This window comes from Batrachochytrium dendrobatidis, assembly GCF_000203795.2.
Source record: "Batrachochytrium dendrobatidis JAM81 unplaced genomic scaffold BATDEscaffold_6, whole genome shotgun sequence".
Classification (NCBI taxonomy): Eukaryota; Fungi; Chytridiomycota; class Chytridiomycetes; order Rhizophydiales; genus Batrachochytrium; species Batrachochytrium dendrobatidis.
The window spans coordinates 992,976-1,009,165 of record NW_006281104.1 but is presented as its reverse complement, the minus strand read 5'-3'; the positions used below and the strand labels follow the sequence as shown (position 1 = coordinate 1,009,165).

General features: G+C 39.9%; 7 protein-coding genes across 7 annotated transcripts in view; 1 reads left to right on the top strand and 6 right to left on the bottom strand.

The window, feature by feature from the left end:
• Nucleotides 1-79: 79 nt before the first annotated feature.
• Nucleotides 80-2,041, bottom strand: BATDEDRAFT_25104 (uncharacterized protein; the record flags this gene model as incomplete). The annotated part of the gene is made up of 1 exon (XM_006678954.1): nucleotides 80-2,041. The coding sequence occupies one exon, from the start codon at nucleotides 2,039-2,041 to the stop codon at nucleotides 80-82; it is 1,962 nt and encodes a 653-aa protein (XP_006679017.1).
• A 3,050-nt stretch (nucleotides 2,042-5,091) lies between these two features.
• BATDEDRAFT_36984 (uncharacterized protein) lies at nucleotides 5,092-6,694 on the bottom strand. Its single transcript, XM_006679082.1, has 3 exons — nucleotides 6,127-6,694; nucleotides 5,903-6,049; nucleotides 5,092-5,828 (listed from the first exon to the last, which is right to left on the bottom strand). Exons 1-3 carry the CDS (start codon nucleotides 6,616-6,618, stop codon nucleotides 5,418-5,420), a joined length of 1,050 nt encoding a protein of 349 aa, XP_006679145.1. The 5' UTR covers nucleotides 6,619-6,694; the 3' UTR covers nucleotides 5,092-5,417.
• A 1,048-nt stretch (nucleotides 6,695-7,742) lies between these two features.
• Nucleotides 7,743-10,343, bottom strand: BATDEDRAFT_25102 (uncharacterized protein; the record flags this gene model as incomplete). Its single annotated transcript, XM_006678953.1, has 4 exons — nucleotides 7,743-8,507; nucleotides 8,658-9,817; nucleotides 9,973-10,080; nucleotides 10,235-10,343. The coding sequence occupies 4 exons, from the start codon at nucleotides 10,341-10,343 to the stop codon at nucleotides 7,743-7,745; spliced, it is 2,142 nt and encodes a 713-aa protein (XP_006679016.1).
• A 612-nt stretch (nucleotides 10,344-10,955) lies between these two features.
• Nucleotides 10,956-12,094, bottom strand: BATDEDRAFT_35133 (uncharacterized protein; the record flags this gene model as incomplete). The annotated part of the gene is made up of 3 exons (XM_006679054.1): nucleotides 11,927-12,094; nucleotides 11,676-11,841; nucleotides 10,956-11,346 (listed from the first exon to the last, which is right to left on the bottom strand). The coding sequence occupies exons 1-3, from the start codon at nucleotides 12,060-12,062 to the stop codon at nucleotides 10,956-10,958; spliced, it is 693 nt and encodes a 230-aa protein (XP_006679117.1). The 5' UTR covers nucleotides 12,063-12,094.
• Nucleotides 12,095-12,834: 740 nt separating this feature from the next.
• Nucleotides 12,835-14,227, top strand: BATDEDRAFT_25100 (uncharacterized protein; the record flags this gene model as incomplete). Its single annotated transcript, XM_006678952.1, has 5 exons — nucleotides 12,835-12,987; nucleotides 13,079-13,216; nucleotides 13,301-13,374; nucleotides 13,441-13,636; nucleotides 13,730-14,227. The coding sequence occupies 5 exons, from the start codon at nucleotides 12,835-12,837 to the stop codon at nucleotides 14,225-14,227; spliced, it is 1,059 nt and encodes a 352-aa protein (XP_006679015.1).
• A 103-nt stretch (nucleotides 14,228-14,330) lies between these two features.
• Nucleotides 14,331-15,405, bottom strand: BATDEDRAFT_88958 (uncharacterized protein; the record flags this gene model as incomplete). The annotated part of the gene is made up of 2 exons (XM_006679152.1): nucleotides 14,331-14,466; nucleotides 14,537-15,405. 2 exons carry the CDS (start codon nucleotides 15,403-15,405, stop codon nucleotides 14,331-14,333), a joined length of 1,005 nt encoding a protein of 334 aa, XP_006679215.1.
• Nucleotides 15,406-15,911: 506 nt separating this feature from the next.
• Nucleotides 15,912-16,190, bottom strand: part of BATDEDRAFT_25098 (uncharacterized protein) — a gene marked incomplete at both ends in the record, with an annotated part of 973 nt that continues 694 nt past the window's right edge. Inside the window, 2 exons of the mRNA XM_006678951.1 lie at nucleotides 15,912-15,944; nucleotides 16,000-16,101. Of these exons, the coding sequence (XP_006679014.1) occupies nucleotides 15,912-15,944; nucleotides 16,000-16,101 (135 nt within the window). The remainder of the gene's footprint in view (nucleotides 15,945-15,999; nucleotides 16,102-16,190) is intronic.

The window sequence follows — 16,190 nt, the reverse complement described above, 5'->3', positions numbered from 1 at the left end:
CAAGAAGACGACCAATAAACAATCCCAGTTTGCACCTTTGAAGACCAATTTTTAATGAAGGAATTTTAAGGATGCAAGATCAAGGCTGCATGTTGTTGGGTGCAGCAGCAGGGAAGTTGGACTGCATCAAACCAGCGGGTGTATTGGAAATCAGAGTCGAATGCTTTGCATGTATGGGCTGACTGCCAGAGTTGGTGGTGTGAGGAGTTGTAGCAGTTTGAGCTTGAGCTTGGGCTTGAGCTTGCGGCTCGTCGGCTTCGTCCTTGGTTGACCCCGAAACCTGAGTTTGGTTATCCCCAATAAGTGAAGTCAAAAAGGTGTCGAGGTTGTTGTTTTCGGGAAAAATGGGAAGATAAGTGCTTTCTTCCGACTGGGTGGTTGCAGGTAATGCTTCGGTAGAAGCGGAGTTTTGTTGTTCCCAAGGTTGATAGCTGGGCTGTTGCGGCAGAAATTGAGCCATGTAGTGATCATCCGACTCGAGGGATAGATTACCAAACGGCATCATTTCAGACAAAGCGGGGGAGTCAGCAGATTGGTGGGAGATGGGATGGTAAGTGAGATTCATAGGATGGGAGTACAAAGCACTGCTGCCATGACCATCAGAATCTATTCTGGCGCTATTGGTTTCGGCACCAGAAATGGGTGACGCAAATGTAGACGAATCAAATCCAAGGTTAGGCAAAAGAGGACGATGTGCAGTGCTTCCTTCAACCAGTGGGCTGGAAGATGGAGACTGTGAAACCATAAACGGGGCCACAAGTCTTTGAGCAAAAGCATCGCCTTGGATAGGACCAAACGAAGGGGAGGCAATTGGGGTAGGCAGGTTGTTGGAATTAGAATCAATATTCTTGAGCTGGGGATTAGAGGAATCGTCGCTGTCAAAGCTACTATAGCTGCCATTCTGATTGAAGCCAAACGAACCATTTCCAAGCAGAAAATTGTTGGTACCGTTAAAATCTGAGTCAGCTATAGTGTCACGCTTAATACGCTCAAGTGCTTGCTTGGCCGTAATGGCGGCAGCCATGGAAGGATGTGAGCGGTAAGGAGTGGGCGCAGCTGTAGATAGGTTGGAGCTGACAGAATCAAACGTAGAACTACGGGGAAACAAGGTGCCTGATCGTTTGTTTGAACTTTCGTCAGAAGTACTTAGGGGAGACTCGCATCGTAGCAGCTCAAGACGCTTTGCGGGAGAGCTAGTGCGCGAATTAGGTGATGGATTCAAACGACAATGACGCATATGTTGGTTCAGATTGTCCTGGCGAGTAAAGCGCGAGGAGCAGTTCTCAAAGGGACATGGAAATGGTCGATCCTTGGAATGAACAGATCGGTGACGACGCAAATGTGTGCCAGTCTTGAAGCGAGAGCCACAGTCCTCAAAAGTGCAAACGTAGCGCTTTCCGCCACGGGGAGTGCTGGTGTCAACCGTAACAGGTGTGTACGCTGGTGAAGAAGACACCGACTTGAGATTTTCAGCAGCTACAGGGCTGGAAGAGACGGAAGACCTGCGACCAGCAAGTCTGCGAGTTGAAGCCGGACGTCCAAGACGCATGCCAGGTGCAGAACGCGGTCTTTCAATGTAAGGATCGTGAAGAAGGCTGTTGGTCAACGATGGACGAGTCGATGAAAGTTGTGTTGAGCCAGAGTCACTAAAGTTTCCCGAGTCATTCATCCCATTCTGAGCAAGATGCTGTTGCATATAGTACTGCTGGTACTGTGCTGGTTGGAAAAGATCTATGTCATTTTGATGCTGGCCTGGCATGCCAGGACTAACCGAGTGAAAAGGATGCTCCATATCGGAGCTGAATGAGTGAGATCGACTGTGATTCAAATTTGAATGAAGCTGTTGAAGCTGATTAAGAAGCGATTGCTGCTGTTGTAAATGTTGCAGATGCTGGGGTTGAGGTTGCAAATGCTGAGGCTGCATGTGATGTTGTGAATGTCCTGATTGCGGAGGATAATGGGAATCTTGATACGGGTGCTGCATTTGATAGATAGGCTGCTGTGTATGAGAGTACGTCTGATGTTGCTGATGGGCATTCATTATTATAATCGAGTATGCTATTAAATGGAGCGTTTATTCCTCTAAAGGTTAAGTTGAGGGAGGGGAAATCAGGAAGGGCTCAAACCTAGAAGAGTTTGGGATTATCTGAGATTAAAATGAGGGCCAATAACCGTCTTTATTAACTATTTTCAGATGTAACGGTGAAGGGAGGGTGATGGGGCAAAAACGCTCTTACAACACAAACCGTTGTAACACGTATTATGTGCGGTTTAAAGCACTATGCTTTGCTGTGTTACCATTCGTTGGTGTGAGCATGTCGGGTGTTCGTTGTAACCCCTCCCCTAGTCAGATGTACAATTTGTGTAGCTATTTTGATAGGCAGTTTCTCTCAGCAAGGGAGTCTTAGACTGGTGCACTTTGACAATGCTGTTGAACCGGAAACCCTGCAATCCACATATCGACAATAAATACGGGTGCGATACTTTGCAGGTGGGCAGGAGTTGGCCATTATCCGGACTAGGCTTGCTGATGGAGTCGCACAAATTTTTTGATTCTCCAATACGGTGTAGAGCCATTCACATTACACAACTAAATACGTGGTTTGTTTTTCCATTCTGTCCGAGCACAAGTATACAAGCTACACTTGTTTTGTGCACAACCCTACCCATCTGGCTCGTGTCTAGGAGACCGTCATTTTTGGTAGGGTTGTGATTGTAACTCTACACCAATTTGTATCCTAGCCCTGCTTCCTACTTCACTACATGGCCTTGATAATCTATAACAAGGACACTCATCCAGCATGCAGCACATGACGAAAATGACATGTTGAAAAAAGCAATCATACTATACAAACAAATTGGCTTGGTCAACAAGCACTACACAGTTGAAAAACGAAAGAAACTGCTGGATTATTATTTCTCTTATTGGTATTAATGTCTGGGCAAACAAACCGCTCCACAGCCCACCCTTAGCCTACTTTTTGATCATCTAAGTTGTCATTTAGTTTGTTAATTTATAGCCGCATATTATATAGAAGGTCCTAGATTATGTCCATACGAATGGCCTCGGATTGCTTATAGAATAAAACGATGCATTTTCTAAAGTAGATTGTTGCGAGTCCAAATGGTTCGCCTATGCATTCTTCCCCAACAACAGTTGGTTATTTTCTCGCGCATAAACTGTCATTGTGTTGTGATTCAATAGTAATCTTGTTCACTTTGATACCAGCTACACATGGTTGATACATGAGTGGCATAATGACGTTAACCAAGTGCGATACAAATAAATACTTGCGTTTTTATTTTTGTAAAAATGACACTCAATCGCTGGTGACTCAATACCATTGCCATCCTGCTCAATCACAAAGAAACAAAAGTGGCACTTGGACTAGCTGAGCTAGCAATCTTGTGATGCCATTGACTTGACAAGACTATGACTTGCTAAACAACTAGCATTTTATAGCATTTGTATATAGTATACCATTGTTAGCCTGTTTCCGTCGTATCCTAAATGTGCCCTAGATATTGGTACCCCTTATTTACTGTCAGCGATCGGCAACTCTCTCAATGGTCACTCCCTCTTGATACCTATCGTATAACACCGAGCTCAACACAACCCTAACCCTGACAATGGTTTGGATGGCGAGCATGTATGGCTGCAGCTGGAGTTGAAACATGAATGACCAACACTTCCAAAAGAAATACTCGACCGTTCAGCACATGTTTTTACCAATAGCATTTGGCAAAATCCAACACATCCATAAAGTTTTATTACTCAAAAACTAGACAAGATCAACTCTCCATTCTAAAACAACTGTAACTGGATATTGATCATGCCTTGAAGCTTGCTGTCTATATATGCAATTCTATGGGTTTTATAGCTTTGTAGAGTGAACTCCAGTTAAGAAATAAGCTTTCCTGACAAATAAATTACTAAACAGTACATTGCCATCTAGACAAGACAGCTAGAATAACAAAAGAATGCTGTTTAGCGTAGTTCAGATCACCGATACTCTTGGACGATACTTTACAAGCTTTTAGACATGCGTTCACAAGCAATGATTTCAATCAAAATATCTGCTGTGTCAATATATTACGGTCATATTCACATACAATAGAATTTGCATTTATCTTGCAATAACTGCCTCTATTTTGCTTTGTAATAAACAATGATCAAACGTTTGCTGCTTTTCTACTACAGGTTGATTGCTTCAATGAATATCCTCAGCTTCTCGGTGTTTGGAATTACTGACGCATAAGCCCATTATTTATTATACCCGAATCGTTTTTTGGAGAATTCGATGTGTAATATGGAGTAGTGTAGTCTTAATCATCGTGTTGTTTGTTGAATGGCTGGTAAACCATGTCTAATCATACAGTTGCTTTGTGAAATGGAATGCTGTTTAGAATAATATGCGTGTTTGGAGATGTTGTATATCGTTGTTTAGAAAGCCTCGACAACTACTTTGATCAGTCTGAAAACATACCGACCATCATATGATTACAAGCAATAGTTTTGAACTGCTGTGTTTAGATCTTGCAGTTTTACCTTTGCATAGCCATACACTGTGCGATCATCAGATTCGCTCATTACAATCTGGATATTTGTTTGAATATTCCCAATAAATCCTGGTCACATTACTCGTTACTAATCTGTCCGTCACTTACAAATGTTGGGTTTTGTACGTGGTATTGTTTTCAAGATCATTGATATTGTTGGCTGGCATTTGCGCTTGATAAAAGTCCACGAGTACGCTTGCAGCATTTCGTTGTCCAAGTGCTGGTGATTAAAAGGTAGCTAAACCATCAATAAATGCTTGATGTGTTGATTTTGGTGGCAATATACAAGGTTATCACATAAAAGTGGAAATTCATACGTAAAAGGACATGCTTGAATGATAAAACCACCAAACCCCGTTTCTAAACAATAATTCAAAAGGACAGTGTTGTCCAGTAGTATTGACACCTATTTGATGTTCTATTTCATGTGAATACGTTTGTAAAAACTCGGCTCTTGATGCTCAATCTTGATGTTTCAAATAGCAGATACAACCATACGAAATCAAGAACCATCAATAAAAATGACCGACTATTTGAATAATTTATATTTATTCGGTCTAGTACATAGAGATGAATCAGGCAATGATTAGCATCAAGATCAAATCCATTTGCATATTTTGACCATATAAAGCCGTGCGCTATATTTAATCCGACAAAAATAGGTTTTGGTGCAATATAATCGTGTTTGAACTACAGAAAATCATGGAATAGGTCAGAGTAAGCTTTGCTTTAAAAGCGATTCAAACCGTGAACAATCTTGAGCTACTCGTTGAGAACAAAGAAACCAAAAAGACGAGTAAAAGATCCGAGTTGATTGCAGCCCCATTAAAGATTAAAACAGTCCAAATCAATGGCGATTAAACGCAGCACACGTTGCTATTTTCAGCAGTAGCTGTTGAACGATCAAATACATAAGATCCAATCAGTACGCCAGCTAAAACAGCAATAATCAGACCGACGTTGAATGTCATGACAATTAACATCATCATGTATCCAACAAACACCTCGAGGGTGCGTAGGATAGCGTTTTCAAGTTGATACAACTCAGTCTTTGTGTCCCAGAATTTGAAAGTAGATTTAGCAATCGTCTGGCGATAAGCAGCATGGACGATTAAACGAGACTTGCGAAAGGCACTTATGATAAAGAACACAATCGACAAGGCAATAGAAACTACCACTGCACCAACATACTGATTCAAAGTACGCGGCACAAAAGACTTGAATAAAACATAGTCTGTTATACCAGTATGAAGATACATTTTCATTTCCTATTTTCAAAAGTGTAAATAAATTATCGGTGATACAATGAATCAAAAACATTGATCAGCATAAATAGGCTTACCGGAATAGTGGTGTCAAAGGCTGAAGTGGAAGGAGAGCCGGGCTGTGAACTAGCCACATTAGGACAGTATGCAGCCAAGGCCAAGGGCAATGGAGACTGTCCACACATGGCAGACATGCTCTTGCAATTGCTCATATCAGGCATTACCTATTAAAAACAACATTAGTAACCATCTTCAATACTCCATTTCCGACTCTTGTGGCCATCAAGATCAAACTCCTTACCGTGCATAGTTGAGCGTAAGTACCCATCACATCACATGAGGCAACAGTGCTGTTGTCGATAGGAGTAGGACAGGCTCCACAGCCCTCCATCTTCATGGCTGTACAGATGTTGAAAATATTCTGCTGTAGGGTGAGAGTGGGCAGTAAGCCCTTGACTGGGGTGCATTGTGAAATAGAGGACTCGCTACCAGCAGGACAAGAGGCACTAACTAGACTGCATGCACCACTTGCTGATGCAACAGCAGCATCAGTTTTGCATGCAGTTGTCAAGAGTACAGCATCTGAGCAAGATGGATCGCTGCTGCTAGTTAGGCTGCTTTTGCAAGCTGCACGAATAGAACAGGAGAGCAAGTTTTTGGTGGCTGGAGCAGTACATAACTGGTTAAGTGCAGTAGACGCTTGCTGAGGATCAGCCAATCCGTTGCTGGACTGGGCCATCACACCTTGCAGTAATACAATAGCACATATAAGCATATACGGTAAACGGGCCATTTTTTAATTGTATAGTTTTCAAATCCAGTTGGTTTTTAAAGGAGTTTGATGCAATGGGCAGTAATGAATGTTGGTTGGTCGAGTGTTGGAATGATTAAAGTTTATTATTCTGACATTGCTTTGTTGAGGCTTTTTCAACGTGATCAGCTGCAATTCCGCCCAATGGATTGTTCGAGCTGCTCAAGCCACCCTTTAGCTGACGAGAAAGGAATGAAAAGACAGAAATGTTATATTTCAATCCAGTCATGCTTTGATAGCATTTTGATAGTATTTTGATAGCATCGAGAAAACCACTGCATTTCAAAACCGTGGATTCTTTAAAATCGCAGTGTTTTAGGCTAGTATGCAAACCATGTATAGGCAGAATGTCAAGGTCTCGTATCAGATCAAGACAAATGAAAAAAGCTTTATATTCAATCAACAAGTCAGATTGTCCAGAAAACTAGTCAACAAGTCAGATTGTTGCCATGGTACAGGAAACATGAGCGATAAATGCTCCCGCCATCCAAACAAATAATATACCAATGTTTACAAAACAAACTTAACCCCACGTACAGCAGTGTGGTTGAGTGAATTTTATGCAAATACTGTTCCGAAAATATGGTCCTTGATGGCGCCAGTTTATTAGGAAATATTGTGCCCTCTAAACTAATCAACAGTTTACTGATCTTTCTCCACGCCCATCCTTGTATTAAGCAGCTGAATGAATGCTCACATTACAGCTTCAATCAGTTCCATACGTGTTGAATCTCCAACTTCCAAAAACGAACATTACAAGTAAACACTGGGTGATTGCCATGTATGGTTGCATTCCTGTGACATGAAATATGTTTCAAACTAGAGCGTAGCCATATCTGATACTTCGAATACACGAAAAGGAGTTTGACAAAATCAAAATGATCAACCCCAATACATGAATCTGTTTTCAAATTTGTTGATCACAATATATTTATGCTAAATGAGCACAAAGGAGTGATCCCAATTCAAATCATAGTGACTATGTGGGTATCATATGATGAGCACCGTCTATTGAAAAAGCAGGCAATTTATACCAATATATCAAAGAGTATTTAAGCGTTATTTATTTTAAAGCGAGAAATTCTTTAGTATAGTTATGGCAATCCTCATTTAAACTGTATTTGATAGCAAAATTTTTCTACATCAGCCAAATCTTCTTTTGGCTCTGCATAAATGAAAAGCTCTGTTTGATCATCGCCATCACAAAATACAACTGCTAGTTTTTGACCGAGTCCGTCTGATCTTGTTCCAACCTGTTCTGCAACAGCTGGCGTTTGAAATTGTAGGGTTTCTTTTGAATAATTTGTGATCCTAATGATTGTAGTCATGTTAAAAGTATACTTGCTAGAGCATCCAGTATTGGAAAAGATGTTAATTTCACAAAACCCATTCATGTGTGCCGTTAGTTTTCCTAGATTGGCGGTCTTCATCAACCTGGATACTTGCATCAGCCCAAACACAGTTGCCACTACGGGGCTGTTTTTTGGATTGCCAGTCGAGATGGATAAGTAGTTTGGCAATTGCGCGACTTGCTTTCCTTTTTTATACGCGATACGAGATTGATGAGGACTATACGGAGTAGAAATGTCATCTTTTCTATTAGAGACTGTCAGGTTGGTTGTCAAAGGTGGCTCCACTGGAATGTGGGTTTTTTGCTGTATGTCTGCTGCATAGTTGTGAATGACAGAACTAATCGGCGATGTAGCATACGAATTCACTGGAGTAGGATACTGGAAATCTTTAGAAAGTATGGCCGTTGGCTTGAATAAAAGCGAGATGTCAGCGTTTGGATTATCCAACCTCTGCGTGGTATTTTGGCCCGACCGAGGATTGAATGTACATGTTTTACCCTGTCGATACATTCTGTTCGACTTTAGCAAATCAATGTTAGATTCAGATACTTTAGTTGATTCGACATCACATTCTGTAGATTCGACTACTTTTCAGTGTCAAGAGATACAGCAACAATGATATTTGGAAGAACTAGAGCAAGATCTATTACATGTAAACCTTTTACTCACCCTATCAAGTGGTGTGCCAACGACAACCGTGTCACTCTGGTTGAAAATGATACCAGTTGTAGATATTGGTATAAAAAGCATACGTGCATGGTCTGAATCCTGTCGAATCGGCTCAAACTTATCCTTGAAAAAGTTATGGCTAGAGATTTCGAGTTTCTTTATGTTTGGGTAGTTCATTAAAAACGACAGTTTTTCAAGGGTTAGTTTTCGGAGTATTCGTAAAGGTATAATCAGTTGATAGACTGAGTAACTCTTCATTGTGAATAGAGCCAACTTGGTGGTTGGAGAAATGTCGAATATATCGGATGCAAAAGCAATTCTATTTGCAGTATGTATCAATTCGTGTTTTAGACGAATAGATACAGCAGCTAAAATAGAGGCGGTAACATTGAGTTTGTCATGGTAATTGTCGATGTCCTGCATTTTATTAAGCTGTTTAGAATTTCGGCACAACACGCAAAATCCATTGAATAGACTTTTTGGAAAAACAGTACTGTTCTGTTTCTCCATAAAATCCAGATGCTCTAAGATAGAACCATATTCCACTATTCTTGCACTTATTGGTCGTTCTTGAGTGAATGTCTTGATATTGAAGACAATTGGTTTTTGGACACTATCAAAAAATGTGGCTGAACTCGAAGAAATACGGGAATGAGCTCTGACTGTGTCTTGTAGACTGTTGGATTTTTCAAGGTCGGAATCTGAAAAATAGCAGCTATTTGTCTTGATTGGTACCGAGAATTGTGTCGCATCTTGATATTCAGAAATGCTTGGTGCAGTCAGCATGTCAATTTTCTTTTGATGCTTTTTAATTTTCAATTGTTTGTCCAAAGCTCCATTGGCTGGGTAACGGGATGCATCGAGATCTTTGCGTGATGCTTTGGATGCAAGAGGTTGCTTGGATAGTGCTTTAATTGACTCTAGATCTAGCATGGAAAGTAGTCCTCGTCCTTCTCCAACAATGGTATATGGTCTATAATATTTTTGAGTCGTCTCAGCACAGCTTGCTTGCAATTGTTGGTAGGATGATTTTACGGGTATTTCGATAGGCGCGCTAGGGCCATTAGTTATTTTCTGCTTGGTAGTACGTGCGAAATGTGGCCTTGTTATAATGTCAGTAGCTTCTATGTAACGAGTGACACATGGAACGGCATAGGTGACTATAGTAAGATTAGCATAAACCACAGCAGCATCAAAACATTTTCATGGACTGTAAACAGATATTCCACAGTCATGGTACAGCTCAATCAAATATGAAATTCACACGTTATCATTTAGAATGCCCACACCCATTATCAAAAAGCGTGGCATATACCTCGATTTTTGTTTTTTTTCCTGAGCGTAATGCCAGTCACTTTTACAGTTTTTACGATAGCATCTACTAGACCAAACTGCTTTTCAAAAGGAAAGTAGTCTTGGTAAGCTATATGGCAGTGAAGGTAGAAGTGTTAGCAGGTAAAACACAATGCTGTCCGCGTTATCTTGTATATCAAACTATGCAAAAACTGTCGCGGCCTAGCATTTTACCGTAGGGTCCTCATTTACATCTCCATAACAGAACAAGTGATGGCACGTACCTGGCATATACTCATCTATACTTTGACCAGGGCAACCGATACAGGTGGGATTTGCTTTTTCTTCAAACCAGCGGTATAACATAATTACCCATGGGTTAATACAAGGCATGCTGGTTATTAGGAACTATCCTAAATGAACCAGAATTGATCCAGTGAGATTTTTTGAAATTCCCAATATTTAAACTGATAGTTTGTAGTATCAGGTGATATTATGGCTTATTCCACAACTCATCATTAATACGATTTCCTACAAGCAGCACATGAGTTAGATTCCATGTTTCTCAACCATAATTTGGCATGCATATCCATATCAATACAACTGCTTTGCATTGTTGATAATAAACTAAAAGAATTTAGATGACACTCACCTATAAGGTATGGGCTGTCTGCCTCGTTACACTTGCTGTCGTATTCATGCAAAATGGAACACTAAATAAGAGTGTCGATGTATAATAAACAGTCATGTTTGATTGGTGCCAAGTTACTGGGAAATATTGTAGTATTTGAACTTTATAGTTGACTGGGATTTCTCCTGGTGATCGGCATGTAGAGTTGCATTCCTGAGGCATGCAATCTGTTTTCAAACCGCGACCACATGTGTTTTTAAAATACAACCAATGAATTTGTAGAGCATGCCAGATGAGAAGGGAATGTGTTTATTCAACTAATCGATTTCTAGAGGGAAACAACCAACATCAAATCATTGTTTATTTCAAAATAATCACTGCAAGATAGATACAGAAGAGTGTTCCATTTTAGGTGAATACGGTTGCAATAAAATATATTCATTAGCAGCTAAATGTACTTCCTCTGTATCTTCATCTTGTTCTGTCTGAAATTCTCGTCTTTCCCAAACAAGACATACAAAATCAATCGTGCTACCCAATCCCACCATTGGATGGTGCCAGACCCCAGCATTGTAGTTGAATGCCTGAACTGTAGTAGCTTGAAAAGCACAAAGAGTAGACCAGTCTGGTTTATCCGTAATTGGATCATTGAGGGCGACAATCACGTAGTAACTTGGAATAGCATTCATTGTCAAAAACATCTCTTTGGTAGGTTGCACCATTGGAATGAACATCTGTGTAGAATATTTATGTCTTTCAAGAAGTCTATTGATAATATGAAAATAAACAATTAGTGAGTTTGCATGATCGACGCCAGTCCTCATTACAATCAAATAACGATTGAAATTGTTTTGGGTCAGAGAATAACTAGTCATGTATTCACGTAAAATGAAATACTAAACAAGGATGTCGAGAACAACGATTATTCCAGTTCAAAACTGTAGTTTGTGTGCATATGTTGAATGGCGTGTTTAGAAAAAGAATTGATGTCTATTAACAGTCAATCTGTAGTAGGAAAGCACATTGAATATTCCAAGGTAATCACTGCAAGATATATACAAATGCTGCATTTTACATGAACAATTAATACATACTTTATGGAAAAGGGCATGGTTGCGGGCTGCGTTTGGAAAATACACAAATTGGGAGTAGCAGCTGGCTGAGTAAGTGATGGTGGCAGTTGCTGATGAAGCTTTGGAGTTTGAGATGCCGTTCTCATATTCACAAATGATGTAAGGTGATTGAATCGTTTTGCAGTTCCTAATATCATGCATTAGAGATTGCAAGATTAGCGAGTTTCAGACTTGCTAGTCAATCAAAACACCTGTTTTAGTTGGCATATTACCCTGGTTAGCAACATCACTTGTTATCTGACTGCCAGCGTCAATAACATCCCCGTATGGTAGGAATGCATTCCTTTCCAATGGCTGAACAGTGATAGACAATGGCAGTTTGTGCGCGGATAACTCTTGTCCAGACATTTAGTAAAATAAGCTTGATGACTCAGTATCTCATTCTGTATGAATATAGTCGTAAGTTAAAGGATGGTAGCCAGTCAGTCTCACGAAATGATTACTGAAAAACATTATAAATTTAAATCACTTGCAGCTATCAACAAACGGGATGAGAATAGAGAAAATAGGAAATTGTCAATCATCATTGCCATATCGTGCATTTAGGGAGGATTCGCATGAAATTGATTCAACCACGTTTTCGTGTTTGATGAATTGGATTCTTGTTTTAAAAATATTATTGATTGGAATGTCAGAATCATTCATTAATTGTGTATAACAATCTGACTTGTTGACACGATCAGTTTGCTGATCATTGCGTTATCATTTGCTAAAACAACAGTCTGCTTGATACCATCAGAATGTCTATTAAACATGTTCAGATTGACTTGAAATATAATCATTTCTGTCTTTTCATCCACATTAACAATGACCGTAATCAGCCATACCTTGCAACATGACCAAATGGTATCTTTATATTGTGCATTTGACACGATTAGCATGTAGTTTTTACAATCTCAATCGATATTTTGTATATTAAAAATTGAATACTAATTCACTGCTCAATAATGTTTTATTTTATAAACACAAAACAGTTTATTTCAGCCATTGAAACAACATACACAATCCAATGCATTCCAGTCAGTGATATATACACATCTCATGCAACTGACAATGCCTGAGGACACTGCTTGATGATATTTTGGAATATTTGCTCGTCGCAATCCAACAAATCAATTTCATGAATAACCAAACTTCAGCACAACATCTATATGAACAGACTTCACAGTATAAACATTGGCAGTTTACTGCAGAAAAACTAATGGAAAAAAGACTGCAGGTCAACACTGATGGGGTTGCTCGAACTCTAGAAGCATTAAGACTTGAAAACGAGGTAAGCTTTGTCTGATCTAACTCATCTACCATCGAGATTGCTATTTTAAAAGGCTAATGACCATTCTTGCTTGAATGTTTTTGTATTCTAGTTGAAACAGTCAGAAAGTACCGATTCTTCCGCAAGTCCTGGTTCCGAATGTGTTACATGGAAAGAACAGCTGGACTATTGCAGATTTTACGAAGGCAAGATCATCGATTACTGTAAATTCTTTGGATTTGACAAGACTGTTCAAGCAAGTACCAATGGTTTTGCAATCCAACCATTGCAATCTTTTTCTGACCTAATTAGACAATCGATGCTGGATTTCTAGGCTACAGCGATTGTTTTTTTTAAAAGATTCTATCTCAACAATACCGTCATGGACTATGATCCCAAAATTATCTTGTAAGCAGATACTTTAGGTTTTGGATCTGCACTGTCAACAGCTGCTTACATATATCAACCGTTTAGGATGACATGTCTTTTTTTGAGCACAAAAGTAGAAAACTCGTTGATGCCGCTCGATGAGTTTCTCAGCAAAGTACCCAAGTCGCCAGATGCAAGCGTCATGATTCATTTGGAATTTGTGCTTTCCAAAGGAATTCAATTTGAATACTCTGTACATCATCCATACTGGCCATTGCATGGATTTTTCCTTGATATCCAGGTAATCAGAATTGTAGATTGATGCAATAGATTCATATCCAACTAATCCATCACTCGTCCATAATTTTATAAACACGTTACAACGATTATTCAGACGTTTATACAATCTTCACAACCCCGAGGGAAACATCCAGACTTGATAAAACGACTGTATGCCGTCTATAATCAAGCAACAGATTTGATTACATCGTCCTTGATATCAGATGCTTTGTTCATGTATATGCCTTCACAGATTGCTCTTGCTGCAATCCAGGAGATGGCAAGTCATGTACCTACTATTGCACCCATCATCAGTGCATTTATTACAGATCGATTTCAAAACGAAACACCCGAACGAGTACAAGGATTGATTCAACTTTTACAGGCAATTCGTGTAGATTTGTGCAATGCCAAGGAGCTTACAGTAAACAAGGCTACAGCAGCTGTAGTAGCCAGCAAACTCAGATTGTATTCCAATCCTGAATTTGATCCTACAAGTAAACTATTTGCTTTGCGCAAACAAGAAGAGGAGCAGCAGAATGAAGCCAAGAGATTAAAAAAAGCCGACAAGGCTCGACACAATCGTGACCAGCTTGCAACGATTGTCAACTAGATGTATTAATGAGCCAAATCAACAAAAGCAGTCCGTTTTGGATTTATTCGTAAGATGAAGGCTCGAGTAGCTGTAGCTCTCGAAATTGATCACGAATACCTCGTCATCGCTTAATGTTCTTTTTAGTTCTAAACATTGCGCAAACACGACGATGTCGCTCGACAAACTCTCCTTTGAATGAGTGTGCTGGATCGTCTGTCATGGGAATTTCATGTGTGTAGTTGTATCGAGTATCGTCGCTAATTGATGACAAAATAAAAAGATTAGCTACCAATTGACAGGATAAAGCATCTAGAATGGTTTACTTACGCTTGCATATACAAGCATCTGGCAGGAACAAAAAGTTTGAAATAGTCTCGATCAGGGTTTTTGACATTCCGAAAAATAATGACAGCAGGCGAGATCAAACACAATCCGCCAATGACATCTCCAGAAGACTCGACAAAATCTACATGTGCGCGAATGCCACTGTTTCCATCCCGCATATCCAACACATGAGGCGGAGTCCATTTAGCCGGTCGGTTTGGTCCAAGCCATTTGGACATGGCAAGTTTAGTTTTATCAAGGATTTCCACGGCCTCCTTTTCACCCGAGGAACTTGCAGTTTCAACAGATGTCCATGCACTAACGATTGCTTCTTTGTATCCTGTAATGACATGATCGGTATGAGCTTCACGGTATCCCTCTCTACCAAAAAGCCGACGCAGTTTCTTTGTAATCTCTCGTTCAAGAATCTCCTCTTCTCTGGGCGTGATGGCATTCGGAATAATGTTGATGGAAATGGGTTTTAAAATCTTGGCTTGTGGACCCATTTCGATAAAATCGTATGTTTTAGGATTAGAATTGTATGTAAAAGGCACAGTGGAGAATAGAGTTTGGCTGTTGAATAGAATCGATGGAACAAGCACTGATAATGGTTCAAGCGATGAGGATTGAATGCGAGCTAGTTTTCCAACTGGCCTGAATGCATGTGAGGGTGTAAAACGGACAAAAGGTAAAGAGTCACGACACCAAAGAATACTACAAGAGAACATGCCGTAGTAACAGTTCTGGTTGAGCCGAATCTTGCAATCAAATGTCGAGGAAAACACAATCCATGATTTTGGCGAGTTTTTTGAATCGACATTAACCTGCGCTCTGCCAGGTGAAAAGGCTTGACCATTGCAACAGTTGCTCATTGTCTATACAAGAAACATGCTTTGTCTGCATTCATTCTTGTTTCTGTTTGCTATTCCGTTTCCACAAATATCCACTTTGCTGCTGCTCATGTATTTGCTGATGATGCTAGTGGAACATAAACCCTGTTTATACTGGTAATTTGCTATTGCAACTCTGATATAACAGTATTTATCTGTATCTCACATAATTAAATCTGATCCATATACATGCTCTAGCTCTCTGTTGATCCTTTTGCTTATGACTTCATCTTGTTCCATGTACGGAACTGATGAGATTGGGAGTCGATGCTGGCTTGATTTAGACCCTGACTGGCTGCATACTGCAAGACTATCCAACATGGTCTACAAAGCTTGGACTCCGACATTAAAATGATGCTAGTTTCCAATCCGCATCTGGGCACTGCGTCCGTTTTTAGTGTTCCAATCTGATTATTATCTGGTAGTGTTGGCATCTACTGGGTGTTTATTCCGGATAAGCAAGATACGGTTATCCATCAAGATCCATTTCATATTACAGTCGTATTCACATACATGGAACACTAATAGAGCCAAGATACATGATAAACAGTCATGTTTGATGGGTGCCAATCTTACTGGACAGCATTGCTTTATAAACTTTAATTCACTAGTCTTTGTGCTCATCAGTGGTATTATAGGGCACCGAATGATACCGCTTTTCTTGACAGACGATCTATGCTATAATCAATCAAAAGTGAGTTGGATTATAATTGCCTGTGGCGAACGATTAACCGTAAAATCATGTATCAATCATGACCGAATATCAT